The 19,984-nt window shown below is 44.0% G+C and overlaps 5 protein-coding genes across 5 annotated transcripts in view; 4 read left to right on the top strand and 1 right to left on the bottom strand.

Moving 5' to 3' along the window:
- kcp (kielin cysteine rich BMP regulator) overlaps positions 1-668 on the top strand; it is a gene marked incomplete at its 5' end in the record, with an annotated part of 32,180 nt that extends 31,512 nt beyond the window's left edge. The window contains one exon of the mRNA XM_083654703.1: positions 427-668. Within this exon, the coding sequence (XP_083510829.1) occupies positions 427-647 (221 nt within the window). The 3' untranslated portion in view covers positions 648-668. The remainder of the gene's footprint in view (positions 1-426) is intronic.
- A 1,164-nt stretch (positions 669-1,832) lies between these two features.
- On the top strand, positions 1,833-4,730 carry LOC310792940 (uncharacterized protein; the record flags this gene model as incomplete). The annotated part of the gene is made up of 8 exons (XM_083654702.1): positions 1,833-1,841; positions 1,925-2,062; positions 2,663-2,817; positions 3,422-3,597; positions 3,722-3,860; positions 4,040-4,171; positions 4,308-4,427; positions 4,565-4,730. The coding sequence occupies 8 exons, from the start codon at positions 1,833-1,835 to the stop codon at positions 4,728-4,730; spliced, it is 1,035 nt and encodes a 344-aa protein (XP_083510828.1).
- Positions 4,731-4,748: 18 nt separating this feature from the next.
- LOC310792939 (uncharacterized protein) lies at positions 4,749-5,838 on the top strand (the record flags this gene model as incomplete). The annotated part of the gene is made up of 5 exons (XM_083654701.1): positions 4,749-4,755; positions 4,813-4,959; positions 5,063-5,325; positions 5,504-5,682; positions 5,799-5,838. The coding sequence occupies 5 exons, from the start codon at positions 4,749-4,751 to the stop codon at positions 5,836-5,838; spliced, it is 636 nt and encodes a 211-aa protein (XP_083510827.1).
- LOC310793329 (uncharacterized protein) lies at positions 5,774-9,420 on the top strand. Its single transcript, XM_083655130.1, has 6 exons — positions 5,774-5,930; positions 6,029-6,459; positions 6,584-6,907; positions 7,038-7,202; positions 8,885-8,989; positions 9,077-9,420. The coding sequence occupies exons 1-6, from the start codon at positions 5,855-5,857 to the stop codon at positions 9,170-9,172; spliced, it is 1,197 nt and encodes a 398-aa protein (XP_083511256.1). The 5' UTR covers positions 5,774-5,854; the 3' UTR covers positions 9,173-9,420.
- Positions 9,421-9,611: 191 nt separating this feature from the next.
- dnaja2b (DnaJ heat shock protein family (Hsp40) member A2b) lies at positions 9,612-15,838 on the bottom strand. Its single transcript, XM_083655207.1, has 9 exons — positions 15,716-15,838; positions 14,648-14,707; positions 14,132-14,364; positions 12,997-13,077; positions 12,705-12,838; positions 12,399-12,595; positions 12,156-12,300; positions 11,482-11,609; positions 9,612-11,341 (listed from the first exon to the last, which is right to left on the bottom strand). The coding sequence occupies exons 1-9, from the start codon at positions 15,791-15,793 to the stop codon at positions 11,156-11,158; spliced, it is 1,242 nt and encodes a 413-aa protein (XP_083511333.1). The 5' UTR covers positions 15,794-15,838; the 3' UTR covers positions 9,612-11,155.
- Positions 15,839-19,984: the final 4,146 nt, after the last annotated feature.

The raw sequence follows: 19,984 nt of genomic DNA, 5'->3' as shown, positions 1-19,984 counted from the left end.
AACAAAACATCCAGTGAGTGTCAGTTCTGCGGACGGAAACGCCTTGTTGATGAGACGTCAGAGGAGAATGGTCAGACTGGTTGGAGCTGACAGAAAGGCTGCTACAGTAACTCAGATAACCTCTTTACCAACTGTGGTGAGCAGAAAAGCATCTCAGAATGTAACACGTTGAACCTTGAGGCGGATCTCACATTGGTAGCTGGTTGACACACTGAGCTGAAAGCTGATACCTACCCAGTAGTAGTAAGGTCTTCCTAATAAAGTGCAGTGTAGTTTGCTGTTGTTGCAATTGTAGGGGTCGAAATAAGTCATTTATTACTTATACCCCTTTAACTGTGTGATGGTATGATCCATAACCCTCCCTCTCTCTTTATTACCCACACCAATTCTCTCAATCTATCACTTGTGTCATCTGTCCCTCCACAGCGGTGGGCTGTCCAGTGGAGAGGGGCTTTGTGTTCGATGAGTGCGGTCCTCCTTGTCCCGTAACCTGCTTTAACATTGATGTACCACTGGGGGTGATAGAGAGCCACTGCTTCAAGCCTTGTGTTCCAGGTTGCCAGTGTCCTGCTGGACTGGTTCTACACAACAGCTACTGCATAGCTCCAGAGAAGTGCCCCAAGATCATACATGGCAACCCCTCATAATGCTTGCTTTGTCCTGCACACGCACGCACGCTCACACACAACACACATACACACACACACACACACACACACACCACACACACACACACACACACACACACACACACACACACACACACACACACACACACACACACACACACACACACACACACACACACACACACTCAATGTAACTAGGCACAGTTACCCTCAATCCAGCTAAGGACTGCATATGGAATGTTGCATTTTTCAACATTTTGATATATTATCAATATTTATCTTGTGTTACTTTGTCCACATTTGATCAATGTTCTGGCCACCAGGGTTTTGTAGCAATGGAATTACAAGCACAAAGCTCGCTTGACACAGAGCCTAGACTGAACTCTATTTCAAATATATAAAATAGGCCTTGCTTCAAATTTGCCTTTCACATCTCAGTGGGTTTTGTTCCCCGATACCAAAGTAAATCTGTCCAATCATGTTGTGTATTTTTGTTCTATTGTTTATAAAGGGATTAATACTGCAAGCAGTCTCACATTACTCATGTAGCACTGAATCTTTATAGGCCTGCTACACTAGAGATTGCTTATCATTTTTAACAAGTTAACATTTAACTTGCATTTTGATGTTTCTTCTACAGTACTTCTGTTTTACATACAGTAGTTACAGGCTGCTGTCCACAACCTTTTCATCAGGTTATTTCAATAGTCGTATTTGCTATAAAATTAGCATTATGTTTACTGTACAGGTTCAATTCCAGCACTGTATGAAGTCTGTTACTGTATGAACAGTATGTTACATAATCAGGTGACCTTGTTTACTTTTACATTTTACACAAAATAAAGATTTCACTCTTATTTGTGGCATTTCTTTTTTCCCACAGACAGATGCTAAATTGATATTAAGAAGACATGCAGTATAGAATGCATGATGATGACATAATAGTGTATAATGACGTATGAGGCCAGACTGACAACTGAGACAGTTTCAGGCGGGGATCCAGCAACTTTCACTAGTTGTTTACAGAGTCTTCAAGGCAGTTTTCACACAGGTGTCATGTGTCATGTCATGTGCTCATGTATCACCTAGCTCTCCTATTGACAGAGAAACTGTCACTTTTGTTGCTTTGTAACCTGATCCAACTGTTACTGCTGTAACCATAGTGATAGCCTGTATAATTTATCAGCCCACAGTGGTGAAAACATGGAGCGGGTAAGACGTGCAAGTTTGCTGAGAACCACATTTGTTGTCCGTGTGTATGTTTGTATCTAATTTTACTTTGTGTATCTCTTCAGGAGTGTGTCGCTGGTCTGTACCGATCTCTGGGCATCTCTGTCGGAGCAAAGTTTTCCTCTGAAGATGTGTGTGTCCTCTTCCGCAAAGTGTTCCATGTGCCCTCCACCACAGATGATGCACATTTGGCTATAAAGAAGGTAATTCATTGACCAACAGCCCAGCCCAGACTTGCAAATACAAACACGAACATTATAAGAGCAGTTGTCATTTGATGAAATGCATCATCATGAACCATTCTGTAACTGAACTGGCTTTTTCAGATTGCAGGTGATGATGAGGGCTGGTCCTGTGCTGGTGAGAATGTTTTAGATGTTCTCCTAGAAATGGAGAAGGAGAGAGAAAAGAAGGAAATGGTACATAAATTAAATGTTCATTGGAATTTTATATCTGGTATATGAAATGTATATGACTGTATGAAAATCATTTAAAATCAGAGTAAAGAATTCGAATGCTGCCTGACTGCTGACGCTGACCTTTCCTACTGTTTTCAATATTGCTTTTCTGTATCTAAGAGTCAGTATTGTTTGTCTTCAGCTCTACTGGGACCTCCAGCTACTAAATTCAGGGAAACTCAACACTCTGTATATGATGGACACGCAAGACGTCGTCAGGCCACAGCCGCTGGTTTGCGTGCGCCCACACACAGACACAACCATTTTCCAAACGGCTTACAGCAGATCAGACTCGGGGTTCATCGACAAAGACCGTTCACAGGTAATGTGCGTGCATTGGAGCAGACTTCCTCTCTTCCAGAGGCAGCTGCTCCATCCGTCACAACCCGTTCCTCTTCTGCTTCCTACCTGCAGAGGGAGACACTGGCAGGGAAAAGACAGCAGCAGAGGACTGGGGGTGTGTGGAGACTGAGGAGTGCAGCCAGGCAGTGTTGGGCCAAGTGAGGACCTTCAATTCAAGGAATACAGTGCACTCCTCTTAGTGATCACCTTGGAACGGATCAAATTGATCACTATATGCGGATGATCATTATTACCGATTTTATTTTTCTTTATTTCTCATGCAGATTACCATCTAATTGACATTTGTACATGAATACAGTAGCTACATATAAAGTAAATGAATGTTATTCACTTTAAAAATCCATACAGTAAGTTAGGCCTTCAGCTGATTCACATTCGCGTAGACAGAGAAGCTGCCATCTCTCCATATACAGACAGACATGCACCGAGTATCGCTGCTGTATCTCGTTGGCTCCTATTTGGCAGTTTGTACGTAAAAAAATAATCAAATTACTGTAGTTAAAAAAAAATCCATTGTTCTCAGGTGGGACAAGGCCCAAAATGATCACTGTAAGCAGAGTATTGATCACTATAAGTGAATTATTTAAACAGCATGTGTACCGGTAATAGGAATGATTCAGGACCAAGCTTTCTGATCAATATAAGTGGATTCCACTGTAGTTAGCTTTGACGCCCTCCCTCATACACTGGAGGCTTTCATCTTACCACCAAAACCATATCAACGTGTGTTTCTGTCCTTAGGTTGGTGTCAGAAGGTGTTCAAGGCATACTGCCCTCTCTGTGGCAGGGTAAAAGGCTAGTGGGTAGAGGGCAGGCCTGGGGCTGCTTCTCCCTCTCAGAACTCCTCCTGCTGGTGGAAGTGAAGTATGACGCAGTCACCCACATGCTTTACACAGAGATGCTACAGGAGCACTACAGTGAGGACCATTTACTCTGCAGTGTCATCAGCATAAAACAGAACAACACACAGTACGATGGAGACAGCGTTATACAACCTGCTTCAGATGCTTCGCATTCCTGTTTTTGTTTTTGACTCCACAGGTCTGAGTGTCTGGGAGACCCTGCTGCCATGGCAACGAGACAAGGAAGAGGAGAGGCTGGAGGATCTCGCAGAGGAGGCTTTGGAATCAGGTGACATGCTCCGTTTGGCTGAGCTGCCAGGAGGGTTCAGGATATACAGGTAACACACACACACACACACACACACCAAGATTCCTGGCCAAAATTAAAACTATAATGGAAAATAAATGGGGGGGATCTGAAACAAAAAAGTAAAATCAAGTTCAAAACTCCCCTAAAACAATATTGCCTGGGTCCAAAACAGACTAAAATTAAATAGAAATGATGATTTTACTGCAGGGCACACAGGGCGACATTTTTTAAAGGCCGTCCTGATTCCAGGGAACAGTCCTGGTCTGCCATAACTCTCCTGTCTGAGTTACACACATCTCGTCAACAAGAAAGGGACACACTCACCACCCTGAGCAAGAGGTATGACACATGAGACACATCACATTCAGGTCTAATTTACATTTGTTACCCAGTAAGTGGGTCTACCACACCTGGAAAATTCAGATCATGCCACTCTGATTGCCAATCCAATCATATTCATTGTTTACCCCTCCAGGCTGGACATGGAAACCCTGCGGCTGTTGGGCCTATACATCAGGTTGTCCACTCTCAGAGCTCAGAGAGAGAAAACGTCTTACGGTGCTCTCCTGGCTGCACAGCAATCCTGGGAGACATGGTGAGCAGATGAACACTTAACAATTCATAGACTTTTACACTGAAAATATGCTGACTGCCCACCAAGTAGCTCACTTTGCCACTCAGAGGCATGATAGTAGCTACATACTGACCCAGTCTTTGCCTCGGTCTGTTCAGGCCATGTGTTCACAGTCGGGGGAAAACAGAGCAGGCCGCTCTGTGGCTACAGAGTGAGCAAGAAGAGGGAGAGGAACAGGAAGACTCTATCTCTGCATCACCACAGCAGGTGCTGTATCTCTATCTGTTTATGGATGTTTATGCATCATCCTCTCAAATGAATTAGAATTATTCTGACATCATTATGTGGTGTAAAATACAGTATTTGTCAAATAATGGCTAAAAGACTTGCAGTACATTGTGAACAGCAGTGGGGGGAAAACCTCTGGCCTACTCCCAGCAGGCAGTGCTGCAGTGGCTGGTGCTGACTCAGGAGCAGGAGAGAAAGTACCTGCTCAGGCTGCTGCATGGGGTCTCCCTTGAGGATCTGCAGGGGCCAGAGCCTCCAAGAGAGGGTAGATCAATGTATTTTCATTTGGTTTATTTCTGTGCGCTTTCCTGTTAGAGCTGGTTTCCCTTTGTATCTGCCCATTTGCTGTCTTCCTCTTTTTCCTATAGAGGGGAAGCAGAGGCACGCTGCTTTAAGAGAAGGCTGTGTAAGAAGGTTGAGACAAATCCACTCCACCCTGCAGACACAGACTGAGACCCAAATCCACCCAGAGCACAACCCCCATCAGCCCCAGGCCCAGGCCCAGATCGGTGGTGTACTAGCAGGGTGTCCCCAGCCCCAGTGGGAAGCGTGTGTCCTGGTCCTGCTAACCCAGCTGATGGAGCTCCAGGACGTGCAGGTTTCTGCAGCACTGCCCACACTACTGGGCATGGTGAGTCACGAGACAATCACAGCGTCCTGCTCAAAGGAAGATACCACAGTAGCACATAGACTTGTAATAATGTTAATAATTATGTTAAATCTTGTGTGTGTGTGTGTGTGTGTGTGTGTGTGTGTGTGTGTGTGTGTGTGTGTGTGTGTGTACTCTAACACACACACGTGTGTGTTAGAGTGCACAGTGTCTCCAAGCTCTGCAGGATGAGTATGAATCAGAATTTCAACAGCAGCGCCTCACCAGCCTGCTCCGACTCCTGACCTCAGATGCCCCTGCCCCTCTGACTTCCAACTCCCCATTGGTCACTGATTCAGACTTAACTCAGAACAGCAGTACTGGGCCAATCACAGCTCAGTACTGCAGCACTGGGCCAGTCACAGCTCAGAACAGCAATACTGGGCCAATCACAGCTCAGTACTGCAGCACTGGGCCAGTCACAGCTCAGAACAGCAATACTGGGCCAATCACAGCTCAGTACTGCAGCACTGGGCCAGTCACAGCTCCAAATAGCAGCACCGCTGATTCGATGGGAAGGGCCGGAAGAGAACCAAATGGAGCGCCAGCAGCTGAAGATGGCTCTGAGAATCAGGCCGTCTGTACAGGTAGTGCAAGCGCAGCCGAGCATAAATACAGAACGAGACCTACATACTTTCAGTCACACAACTGCAATTACAACATACCTTACTGTGCATTTTCCCAGGCTGCGGTGCGGCCATGGAGGAGGACCTGCCCTACTTGGAGATCTTGTGTGTGTCAGATGCAACAAACACTTCCAATGCAGAGGGAGGATCCCAGGAGGAACAGGCAGAGGGCAGCCCAAGGAAAACCCCACAGAGCTACGAGGACCAGGCCTCTTTGATCACCTCAGCCTGGAGCAAGCCGCCAGAAGATGACAGTGACTGGCAGACAGAGGCGGCAGTCAGAAGTGCAGCAGAGAACCAGGATGCTGAGCGCGGCGTGAAGACTGTGGAGGGCCCCGGTGACGCAGGCGGCACGGGCAAACACACACACAGTGAGGAGACATCTGGAGAGAGCCACGCGGAGGTGTCGGACCACTCTCTGTTCCAGTCTGCTTCCAGAAATCACCCACACACACAGCTTGCAGATGAGCAATGCAGCACAGCAGAACCGGTAGGGATGAAGAGTGAAGAGTATCCGTCAGATATCGGTATTAATGTGTCGCAGTATCTCATCTGATTTTCTGTCATTCTTTCTTACTTACATTCATGCCTTGTTGTGATCCTATGTGTTCAAGATGGAGTCTGTGGCCCTGGAGGAGCAGAGGTCAACCACAGATCAACCAGAGAAGATAGAAGGCCCTGCTGAGAGCGACCTGCAAACACACACTTTGGCAGCAGAGACGTTAGACGTCGTGGAGCCACTTTTCTCTGCAGGCTCTCCTGAGATCAAGCAGCACGTGCGTGCCCTCACCTCTGAACTATCCACTGAGAGAGAACATGTGGGCGGAGAAAGGGCTGAGGCGGAAATGTGTCCCACCCAAACAGAGTCGGTGCTGAGGGACCTGAAGGAGCCTGAACCGCTTCACCTTGAGGACCATGACTATATGTCAGAAGGCACAGTAAGACTGGCATTACATTCTCATGCTCATGATCTCTCGGACTTGAAGACTCTCTTAGATGTATGTGATGATTTCCCCATTGTTTATCCACCTTCAATATTCATTATATTGCACTTTCTCTGTTTTACAGGCAGACTGTAGCTTCTCAGACACGGAGGCAACGAGGGACTCTACGATGATGCAGAGAGAGCCAGTGTCAGCGATGGAGAGAGAGAAGACAATTGCCAGCCTGACGGACACACAGAGAAAGGTGGAACAGAGGCAGCAGAGAGACAGAGAGAGACAACTACTGAGGGTGAGAGCTAGACGGATACTCTCCCTGTAAGAAGGAGACAAGCATATTTGATTGGGCAGATGTGTTCGTGTCACTCTGAGGCACTTCTAGATTACATTTTAGATTTTGATTTATTTTGAACATGGTGAAAAACAGAACAAAAGATGAAGAATAAAAGAAATATAGAACAAACAACAAGAATAGTCAATTGAATTCACAGCATATACAGCAAATTCTCAAGCAATATACATTTGTATAGGAGTGGGTTGTCCGGGTAGTGTAGCAGTAGATTCCCTGCCTACCAACATGAGGGTCGCAGGTTCGCACCCCGATGTTACCTCCGGCTTGGTCGGGCGTCCATACAGGCACAATTGGCTGTGTCTGCGGGTGGGAAGCCGGATTGGGGGTATGTGTCCTGGTCACTGCACTAGTGGTCGGGGTGCCTGGTCGTGGCGGAAGGGAACTGGTGGGAATAGCATGATCCTCCCACTTGCTACGTCCTGCCGGTGAAGCTCCCCGTCAGGTGAAAAGAAGCGGCTGGCAACTGCGCATATGTCGGAGGAAGCATGGTGCTAGTCTCGGCTCTCCCCCAGTCAGTTTTTCAGGGCTAATCCAATTGTTGTCAGGAAACTGGATGCCAAACTTGAAAAGGTCTCACCCCTCACTGGGTTTTCGAATACAGCCTGCCACAGACACACACACATTTTGTGATGGGAGCCCTTTGTGTTGTTACCATGAACTTGCACCTTGTAATAATTGTATAATAAGCTGTGTGCTACACAAGACAAGCTGGGAGTTCAAACATTATACAGAGTCCAGCGCATGGCAATTATGATATATAATCCATTCTGTATATTCAAGATCACATCTTTAAACTTTCGCTTGAAATGATTAAGTGTTCTGCATGTCATCAATTCCTCACTGCAGTTATTCCACAGATTAACTCCTTTAACTGGAGTGATATTTAGTATTTGTCCTCCTGACTAGTTTTTTTTAACAGGTTCCTCTTAATTCGTGATGAATTTCTCTCACTTGAAACAGCTTTTGGATACTGTTAGGTATAATTGATGTTTGGCTCACTCTGTACATAATTTGAACTGTTCTGTAGTCAACCAAATCTTTCAATTTTAGTGTTTTTAGTTTGATAAAGTATGGGTCAGTTGGTTCTCTATAAGTAGTTTTATTTATAATTTTTATGGCTCTCTTTTGAAGGATGAAGATTGGAGTAGTGTTAGTTTTATATGTATTCCCCCACATTAGGTAATGTATGAGAGTATAAAGGAACAGTAATGTGTGAATAACGTAGTTTGATTTAGAATATCTTTGACTTGATATAATATTGCAATTGACTTTGATGTTTTAGCTTTCTGTGAAGCCCTCTGGGACATGCTTGTGAATTAGGGCTATACAAATAAACTTGACTTGACTTTTATATGCGGTTTCCAAGGAATTGTCAGTCCTGACTAGCAGTCCTGTCCTATTGTTCTAGCCATCACTAAAACAGGAAGTGAGCTGGGGTTCAATTTAGAATGTTTATGTTGTAAAGTTAAAATCTATATAATTTATGTGCGGTTTCTAGCATAATTTTAACTCACAGAAATTTGATTTCAGATACTCTTTCAATTTTTACTTCATTCATCATGAGTTTCTTGTTTGAGTTAGTTGCACATTTCCCAAAGATGATGAATTCGTGTTTGTCTTAGGTTCAGGAGCGTCTGTCAATCATCCAGAACAGGAAGGCAGAGGAAGATCTGCTTGGCCTGAAACAGGGAGACACATTATGGCATGTCACACATGATCTACCACAGGTAAAGTATGTGTGCACATACATGTGTACAATAAACATATTTACCATCTCCCAGTATGTGATAAACATCCATATGTGTGTGTTTCAGGAGGACAAGAGCCAGCAGAAGACAGTTGTCAGTGAGCGACTGGCGCAGCTAAGGAGGGAGCGCTCCTACATCATGGAGTCCAGACGAGTCAGGTAAGATGACATTTTGAATCAGACAAGAAACAAACACCAAATAATAATAATAATACATGTCTTTTTTCTCCCCTTCAGGAATACTGCTGGGTTCAAGGAACTCCTAGGCCCAGTCACCCTCCACACTAGCTCAGAAACAGAAGATGGAGCAGACTAACACCTGGCCTCATACTTATCACAATGGATATAAACACTATCCAATAAGACTCTTCTCATTTCCATCACAAGGTTGACGCTTTAAGGCCCACACAGCTGTTTACACCTGATTCTTGATATCAAGCCAGATTCATTCTTGTCTGATGTATCTTGAACTACTTTGATTCTATACCAGAGATGTGTTTCATGTTTGTGTCCCTACAGAACAATTCACTTGTAAAAAAAAAAAAAGTGAGAATGCATAATTGTGCATACAAAATAAGACAAATCCAGCATTCTTATGGTGACTGTTTATTATACAGTTTAATTATCATCTTGACAAACATAAGCATCAACAATAATGTCATGAATTATCAATGACCCCTTTAGTTATCTGTAGACATTATTCCCATGGCCTAAATGACATATACAATGGGTCACAGAGGTGCATGTCAACAGTGTACGGAGGTGCCATTGACTCGCCTTCATATCAACAAAATTCATGCATGACTTTCAGCCATTACTCGCATAGTGGTGTTTCGACTACCAGGACACCACTGTAGACTGTGAATGCACCTACGGACTAGAGCTGGTATTTACAGGTCTATGGGGATAATGGGAATATTGATTGAAACATGTCGATGGACATTAATTTGGCTAACGACTCTACAATGGGGAGATATGTATAATACAGAATACAGAGGTAGGGCCCAGAGGTTTTCCTGCTCAGGAGGAAGAACTGCAGGTCCTGGTGAGTAGAGGGCAAAAGACTACCCAGGTGGGATAGTCTCAACAAATAAACATACAAAAAAAAAACTCCTCTTTAATTGATCTTAAATAGTGTCCACCCACACTGCAGTCCAACACACAGCACTGACACCTATCAGCAGAATAAGCCAGAACATTCTACAGCAGCTCCCCTGCACACGGAGCCGTCCGTCCAATCAAAAAACACACGCATACATACGCGTGTCCTCCTCTCAAATAAAAGAGTGCACAACTTAGGTTGAAGTTCTCTCATCTCAATCACACCAACATTCAAACCAACAAACACACAAAAGCTTCAATTCCGAACTAAGAAAACGTGGTGCCTGGCTGAGAGGTGCTATACTTGGGGCTTTAATATTCTAGCAATATTTAGATGTGGGAGTTGAGCTTGACAGGAAGTGATGTGGAAGTTGCGCTGACAGGAAGTAACGTCAGAGTCGAGTTGACATTAGAGGAGCATTACAACCCTGTGCCACGCTCAGCAGGCTGCATAGGGGACATGTTGGGCTGTTGTTGGGTCAGTTCCTATTGACTGCAGGGCACTTTGATAGCAGTAACACAGAAGTTTACACAGTTCCAGTGGCAGATCTTTATGCGGTGCCCTAAGCTCCCGATCTAGATGTGTGAGTTCTTCGGCAAGAAGCAGCATGCGCTTGTGTGTGACAAGAGACTAAACTACACCTTATACAAGATAGTCAACAATATTTGCATTTTATACACTAGACTGGCATTTTCCCACAGTGGAAGGTAAAAAGCCTAGGGTGAGTATGGGGAGGTTCAAGTCAAGTCGAGTCTGTGAACCCCCTGAGAATGGGATGACTGTCTTGCTGGAAGTTTGGGTAAGCAGTACAACCCATAAACACAAAATGGTGGTCACATATCCAGCAACTCTCTGACTGATGGGCACACTGGAACTGAAGAGAGTGGATATGTGTGTGCGTCGCTCATTTACATGGGAACCAGGAAAGGAGAGAAATATGCATATGTGCATCAAGTCTTGACCGGTGGGATCGGTGGAACTCAAGGGATGTATGTATTTATTTTGTGTGTGTGTGTGTGTGTGTGTGTGTGTGGATGGATGAGTCTATTGGTGTGCACACTGCACCCCTGGGCCATGATGCCCCCCCTCCTCATCAGAGCTATCATTGTAGGCCTCTCTCCTGGCACCACCTGACCCTTGACCCCGGTCATATTCGTTCAGGTCAACTTCCTCTGCATCTGCTGAGATAACGGGATTCTCAGCACGAGCAGGCAGCAAGTCTTCAAGTTCCTGAAATAGATGCAAAAAAAAATATATATATATGTGGTGAAAATGCAATCACTAGAACTTAAGGTCAAAGGTGGGCAAAACAGGACATTACCATTTCATTTATTAAACAACATGCCATGGCCTGGGAGTTTGTAACTTACAGTCAGTTTTTCGGGGCTAATCCAGTTGTTGTCAGGGAACTGGACGTCAAACTTGATGAAAAGGTCTCCCTTCTCAAATGGATTTCTATATTGAGGCATTCCTTCTCCCTTCACCATTCGAATAGAGCCTGTCACACACACACACACACACACACACAAATGTTGTGATGGGAGCCTTTTGTTACCATGAACTTGCAACTTGTAATTGTATAATAAGCTGTGTGCTACAGGACAAGCTGCGAGTTCAAACATTATACAGAGTCCCCTAAAAGCACGGCAAGAGAAAACGTGAAAAAGTGTGCACCCTTGACTATTTGGACAGTTTCCTGTTGTGCAAAGACATTTGCAGTCTGCAAAAGTGTACATAGTAGACAAGAGAAACTAGACAAGGAACCAAGGAACATTGAAATATGAAATAAAACCTTGAAAAAAAATTACATGTTTTAAATTAATCAGTCTGCTCTGCACCCCATGTTTCTTTTCAAAAACAAATTTTCACCCCACCACATCAAATTATTGAATAATTTCCCAAAAAGCAAGCTATGCACCACTAACATCATGAACACTGTCTGTAGGTACAGAAGTGTTCTCTAACAGGTTTAACAGCAATGAAAGAAAGGGTGCTACTAAAGAGGAGAAAACAATTAAGGTGGTATTGAGGAGGATGTGTTTACCTGGCTCGATGACTTTGCCAGGTGGGTATTTGACAAGCAGCTGGCGTCCATCAAGGTGTGCGACGGTCATCTGGAAGCCGCAGAGAGCCTCAACCAGGCCAATGCGTTGGGTCATGTGAAGGTCACTGCCATCCCGACGGAATTCCTGATTCAGATCAAAACAGCTTATTATGGCAACTGTCTGTACATAAGGACAGTCCAGGTGTGTGTGTGTGTGTGTGTATACAGACACATGTGAGGTACCTCATGTTCTTTCTCCTGCAGTACCAGGACAATATCTCCTGGTTCAGTGCCTGGTGCTTGGTCAGCCTCGCCAGAGAATGTGATCTTCTGGCCATGTCTCATGCCTTTGTCCACATGCACCTCCAGAAGCTTGGTCTCCTTGCACACCTTATGGCCCTCGCACTTCTTACAGCGGTCCTTTTCGTTTATCACTTCACCTGCACTCACAAATACAGATCGGAAAACTTTACGCGTGCTGCGGTGCATGTGGGTGTGTTTTAGCTATGCTTAGGTACACTGGTCAGTGTGTTTTATTTAGATCCTTACCCTCTCCGCTGCAGTCTGTGCAGACTGACTGCATCTGTTGGACCATGCCAGGGGCCAGCTGTCTGATCATGATTCTCATGCCTCGTCCTCTGCATGCCACACACTTCTGCACCGCTCCTGCTTTACCCCCCTGACTAGAACGCAGACAGTTAGAAAACATCAGGAAACGATCATGCCAACAGGCATTTCCATCTATGAATAACATGTGTCATTACATGCCAACATCCCTCAGGGCTTAAGAGTCTACAGATTCATTTCAATAATGAAATTGCTTCACTCAAAGCAGACTCACCCATTACAGGAACCACACAGAACATTCTTACTGAGCTGCAGTTTGGTGGTTTTGCCATTATAGAGGTCTTCAAGAGAAACTCTGTGATGGATAGATAGATAAGTTAGTTGTATTTGTCCTCAGAGAGGAAATTATTTTCCACAGAACATGTTTGTACATAACACAAACATGTAAGACATACAAAAAAAGGTACGGGGTTGTACAAAGTACCGGATACAGATACAGTGTACAGATAGAACACACAAAAATGGTAGCCTAACAGACATAAAATTGACAGTGACACTGCACACCACATAATAACTTGAGTGTATAGGTTACATGTTTAGAGTTTGTATGGCTGTTGGGACAAAGCTTTTGCCAAAACGGGCCTTTTTGCACATAGGTTGTCTATACCTACGGCCAGAAGGAAGGAGGGTGAAGTGCTGGTAGAGTGGGTGGTCTGGGTCATGTGTGATTGTGCGTGCTTTGCGGATCAGGGATTAGGTGACGCAGTCAGATAAGTTGGGGGTGGTGATACCAATGAGTTTGCTGGCTAAATGTATTGTTTTCAAGAGTTAGTTCCTGTTGGTTGCTGTTGGCTGACTGTGAGCATGTGGAACTAACAGCTGGCACAGTAAAGGAAAACCGGTTCAATAATGCTACGGTACAGAAGGAGATGGGGGTGTTGAAAGAGGCCACCACTTCTACCTTCTCTTCTCTTTGATGGTGGGGGGATGGTCCAATAGAGCAGTTCTTTAGTTTTTGATATGTTGAGGTGGCGAAAGTTACATTACCATGTGCTAAAATGGGATATGGAATGTTGATAGGCAAAGAGAGAGTCCTTGTTTTTGAGCAGTGTGAGGATGACCGTGTCATCTACAAATTTGAAGTAGAGGGTGGTACTGGATGGGCTTAGAGAGACATTTGTATAGAGGATGTAGAGAACTGAACTTTAGTATGCACCCCTGTGGAGCGCCGGTATTGAGAATAATGGTGTGTGACAGTGAATTATTCAGCGTTACTGCTTGTGCTCTGTTTGAGAGGAAGTTATGGATCCAGTGGGTAAGAGTTATGGTAAGATTATGGAACAATATGTTCTATTTGAGCCACACAATAAAGACAGCTGCTGATTGCCTCAAAGTAAATAAATACTTACTTCAAAGGGTGTACCATATCTTCTCCTCTCCTCCTGCCTCCATTGCGTCCTCCTCCTCTGCCCTGTCCCCCCATGAAGCCGAACAGGCCTCCCCCAAAGATGTGAGAGAAGATGTCGTCCATGCCAGGACCTCCGCCTCCTCCCTCCCGTAGCCCCTGCTCTCCATAGCGATCATAAAGCTCCTTCTTCTCTGGGTTTGTCAATACCTCATATGCAAAACTGATCTCTTTAAACTGGACAAGGGAAAACAAGATATGGGGGGGGGGGGTCAGACAGCTATAATAACATCATCTTGTGTCAAATTTTAAATCAGAGGAGTTAAGTCAAATACTCCAGTAGATCCTCTATGGAAAAGCCACTTTATAGTCTGTGCTCTCATCTGAACCTAGCTAAACTATTTTCATCGAGCTAGGTTGTTTGTTTGATTACATCAACATGACATGGTTTCTAGGTCGCCATTGTTGACCACATAGCTACACTTTGTTGCGCATGGTGATATGTTTTGGTGCACCGTACCTTATCTCCAGCATCAGGGTTCTTGTCGGGATGGTACTCTTTCGCCAATTTGCGGTAAGCCTGCAATGAACACGTGACATCAACATAAGGTCTGCGATCAAGCTATTAGAGCACAGTTGATAACAGTTGGTTAGCTTTCCTAGCAAATCACAAGCATTGTTAACCTGTATCACCTGCGTAACTAACGTTAGCTAACCGCTCGTGAGGCCTTGCTGTCACATCACTGCCGTTGGCAACAATTAGCTTACCTTAGCCGAGCATAGCCACTTGTTGTCGGAATGATACAGCTTATCCTACACTGCTCGCTACCGCACAGCACGGTCTAAATTATTTTGGTTGAAGAAGGTTTACGTTACGTAACATAGACCGCTTTTAAAAGTTCAGATTTGACGTTACACCAAATCGAAAGCTGGCTCCTAATGATCAGCAAAAGGTCTAAACAAACTTAAACGTGCCAATTTTTTTACATTGAGTTTGGCGACAAAGAACAGTAGGCATCTGGGCTACGCCAAGGGTGACATTCATTAGCTAGCTAACAAGCAAGCGTTACACAAATTCAAAGTTATATAGCGTAGAGGCGGTATCTACAGAGAAATTAACGAGTTTAAGTTAAGGGAGTGCTGGAGCCCTGGCCAATGCCACCCAAATTCGTGAACACGCAAGCCGATTTATTTTCTTTGCGTGCGCTGGTTAACGTTAGCTAGCATTAGCTTGTTTACTGTCTGACTTGGCGAAAGCTGGACTTGATCGCCAACATACAGTAGTTAGCAAAAGCAGCTAGCACACCGATCACATTTTTTTACGGTTTCCGAGCCGCTGTCCCAGCAATTCCTTCTTTTTTTAATAAACAAGACTGATATTTTCATACCTCGCTGACATTAACGCTAGCTTAAGTTACGCTATAGAGCAGCCTGCCATATTGATGCTGAGCATCTTTTTAGCTAGCGTAAACTAGCTAACTTAGCGTTGCTAGGCCACATTTCACTGGTGGTCTCATGTAACGTTACTTTTGTATTAATTGTTGCTCGAATATACATTTCAATCACATTCATTTCTGAATCCATGTACCTTTTTTAGTTCATTTTCAGTGGCAGTTGGCGAAACCCCAAGGATGTCGTACAGTTTAGTATCCACAACGTTCGACATAATGCTAACCGGCTACCACAGAAACACCTTCTGCGGATGTTCAGGAGAGCGGAGAGCTAGAGGCGAGCCGAGTCAGCCGACGCAAGAGACCGGCTGGGAACGTCCAGGGTTCCAGATCTGAGGCGACCCCTACCCGTCAGAGGTCCAAACTGCCACTCAGCCCACATAACTAACCCAAATGCACTTTTATTTTTCATTGATTTTATTTTTTATTTTCGTTTCATTTGATCGTTTAAAATAGATTAGTATTCTTGTTTAATTTTCTGTCGCGTTGTTCTCATATCTTTCTTGGTTATGGGAAAAAAAATTGTTAATGTTAACACATGAAATTCAAACTCTTATGTCAGAGTTAAGCTTTTAGATATTAAATCAAGTGACAGTCAGGGATTTTCAAGTAATAATAAATAACAGAATGTAAATTAACAGCCAAATGTGAAGAAAATAGACACTAGAAAAGCATGAGCCAGGAGTCTTGGAAGTCATCAGACAATCTTGATCAAGAGAGGATCAATCTTGTACATTCACGGGTGGTCGTGGATATACAGGTGAAATATGTATTTTGACATTGAAGATTACTTTCAATAGATTAACCTATGGTGTACACCACCCAGATAGCAATAACACGTTGGCACAGCAGTGGCTCAACGGTGCCTTTTAAGTGGTATTTTTTCCGCTATTTACAATTTGAATAATTACTATCCCCATCCATAATAAGGTCGTACCTTCATCGGTAACTGGGGGCTGCTGTCTCACAGCTCACGACGCTGTTATCATTTGGCACTCTGCAGCAGCCAGCAGCACAGTCTAGCCAACGGCAACGGAGCCCAAGTGGCGCGAGGTGTGAGTGTCAAAACTGTGACAGCTAAGGCCGCCCCAAGGGCTAAGGTAATAAAGAAATACTAAGTTTGACTTTTCATTGGTAATTGGAAATAGCCTATTCGTTTTCTCATAACCAATTGGCATGTTGTAGCTCAATTTGATCTGAATTCCTTGATGAAAGACAAACAAAGAAAAAATCCATATTGTTTCCTAATACCTTAAAGTCCCTGGAAACCAAAATCCACAAAAACGTTCTAACTATGTTATTTAGGGTCTTATGTTAGTAATTTTGTGCCTCCGAAATTATTATACATTATTTTCAACCCAAAGCCTTAAAATCGCCACTTTTCTACAAGATTCTACAAAGTACTTCCTCATTGAAGACAGCAGTGCGCGAGGTGCTAAACGCAGGAGCTTATGACGTCATAAGCTCTATATAACCTTTGTACACGCACGCAATCCCACCCACCTATGGCAAGTCCGTTCTTTGCCCCCAGTGACAGCGCTCCCTCGCTGTCCGTCTCCCTCCCTGTGTGCCTCTGCCAAGCGCTGTGCTTGTGAGATTAGCAAGGTGTCGGGTTTCAGCCATGCGCTCCTCTCTCTCTCTCTCTCTCTCTCTCTCTCTCTCTCTCTCTCTCTCTCTCTCTCTCTCTCTCTCTCTCTCTCTCACTCAGGCAAAGAACGGACAGAGATCTCTTCCGAGCCGCGGAGCAACACACACACACACACACACGCACGCACGCACGCACGCACACACACACACACACACACACACACACACACACACACACACACACACACACACACACACACACACACACACACACACGGTGTGTGCACTCATCTCTCTTTCTCCGTTTCCCTCCCCCCTCTCTCTCGCGCTCTCCGAGTAGTCTGGGCACCTTCCACCCCGCTTTTTGTCATGGGGGCGTAAACCCCGGACCCAGAATTAACACCGGATGGCAATGCGCCTAACAACGTCTTTGTTGCCGTTAGCTTGACGCGGTGATGTTACCTAAACTAGAGTCTGATCAAAACAAAGCTAGCGTTACATAAAACAAAACGTTTATGCAATATGGCATCTCCGCCACCACCGCCTGACACACCGGTCAAAACGGTGAAAGAGGATTCTGATACTTGGCTCAAATTGTCAAGTTAACGTGAAAGTTGACGAGCTAGAAACGCTGCCATCCGGTCTAGGGCGGGCTCTAGGCGGCAACCAGTAGGGTGACAAAATCAATTGTGGGCGGGAGCCAGGCTCTTTCTCGCCGAGAAGAGCCTGGTGACGCGAGGTTACTCTCCGAGAGACAGAAATTTCCCTGCTGTAGATGGGACACGCCCACACATTCCGCGGGAAAAATACACTCTAAAAAATAATGAAATCTCATGAGTTTTGCCATGGCTGTCAAACCTAAATTTATATACTTTGCGACGTTCATCATCGTTCAAATTTGGCTGGTGGCTTATTAACATAGGGTCCTGTGATGTGATTAACTCAAAATGCTAAATAATAAAGAAATATTTCTGGTTTCCAGGGACTTTAAGGCAAGCTATTGAATATTTATATATATATATAGGCCTATACACACACACACACACACACACACACACACACACACACACACACACACACACACATAGGCTATATCATCATCATCATCACTTTATTTGTCAGACACAAGGTCCAATAAAAAAACACACAATACATATAAAACCGGTAAACAACACAATAAGAGCAACTCAACAATTCTACAATAAGGCACTGTACCAGTGTTTCCAGATGGAAGACATGTATCTCGTGTCACTGAGATTGGGTTGAGACAGCAACATAATCATCATATTCTGAGACATATTCAGACGACAGATAAACTTATACATCAGGTTTCTCAGCAGGGCATGAAAGGTGCTAACTCCTGCTCCACAAAACATTTCACTGGCGCTGCTACATCTTGGCTTCCTAAGAACTTCTTGAAGCCAAGGTGTAATGAAGGATCCTCAGGCAGTCATTATAAGCAACTTGGAGCTTTTGAATGCTAGCCTGTTTAAACTTGACCCACAGGGGGGCAGTATAAAGAGAAGTACAGTAGGCTCTAAACAGGTTTACCTTTACATCATCTGAGCAAAAATAAAACTTCTTCCTCAGCATGTTAGCTTGAGCATAAAGTACACGCCTCTGTCTGTACATGTCATCATCATCACTCATTTGATCAGTTATAATATGACCCAAATATTTAGTTCTACAGCAAACTGCCAGCACCTGCCCAGACAGATAAAAAGAAGGAAAGGAAATATATATATATATATATATATATATATATATATATATATATATATATATATATATATATATATATATATTACTGTCGTGTCCCCCCCACACACCACACACACACACACGTCTGTGAACCACCATCATTGATTATTATTATTATCATCATATAAAGATTTTGGTCGTTTGAAGCCAGATTCATATAGGAATATCTCATTTTAAATTAACATTAGGATTAGACGGTTGTGATGTCAGTATTCAGTCTTAACAATCATATATTTGCTCCTTTTCTCACTCACTCCTATGTCACCACCTGCTCTCACTGCAGGGTTTGAGATTCAACTTTTTTTTATCACCAGCCAATATGGCTGCTAGATTTTAAAGTTACGAGCCAATTCATTTCAACTAGCCAAAATGTTTTTCTTGAAATAAACCAGAATATGAGGGCGACTGGGTTTTACAGCAGGGCTATTCAACTAAATTGTTCAGGGGGCCACATTGTCAGAAACCTAAGGGACCGGGGGCCGGATCGTTCCCCGAGCCAGTACACTTGACACAATGCGCCACCATATTTTTGCAGCCGCGCTGGAACTATTATTAAGTAGGGGGTGCTGTAAGGAATGGAATCTCGGCAGCGCCGAAGAAAATTGTATGTTTTTTGGACTTTTATCCATATTTAGAAGAATATTTAATTTTAAATTAACATTAGGATTATACTGTTGTGATGTTATTATTCAGTATCTTCTCCTTTTCTATTATTAGTATTAGTATTAATATTAAATACTGAGTATCTCATGAAAAACTATTAATATTGCATCTTTTGTGTTTAGCTCCGTCTCACAGCAGGCCCGGCTCCAGAACCAAATTACAGAGGGGGCCTGCCCCTAGCTTGGGGGGGCCAAGGGGGGTCCGGGGGGATTCTCCCCCGGAAGAAGATTTTGTACATTTTAAAGTAAAATTCGTCAAACTGGTGCATTTGAGAGCAAAAGGAAGAGGCTAAATCTATGAGGAACTACACACATCTCTAATGTGTTGTGACTTTACAAATAGGCCTAAACAATTAATATTAAATGTATTTACACATTGTGCACAAATTGCATTCA

The sequence above is a fragment of the Poromitra crassiceps genome (assembly GCF_964638095.1).
Source record: "Poromitra crassiceps genome assembly, chromosome: 18".
In the NCBI taxonomy this organism is placed as follows: domain Eukaryota; kingdom Metazoa; phylum Chordata; class Actinopteri; order Beryciformes; family Melamphaidae; genus Poromitra; species Poromitra crassiceps.
This window is presented reverse-complemented; position numbering and strand designations above follow the sequence as displayed.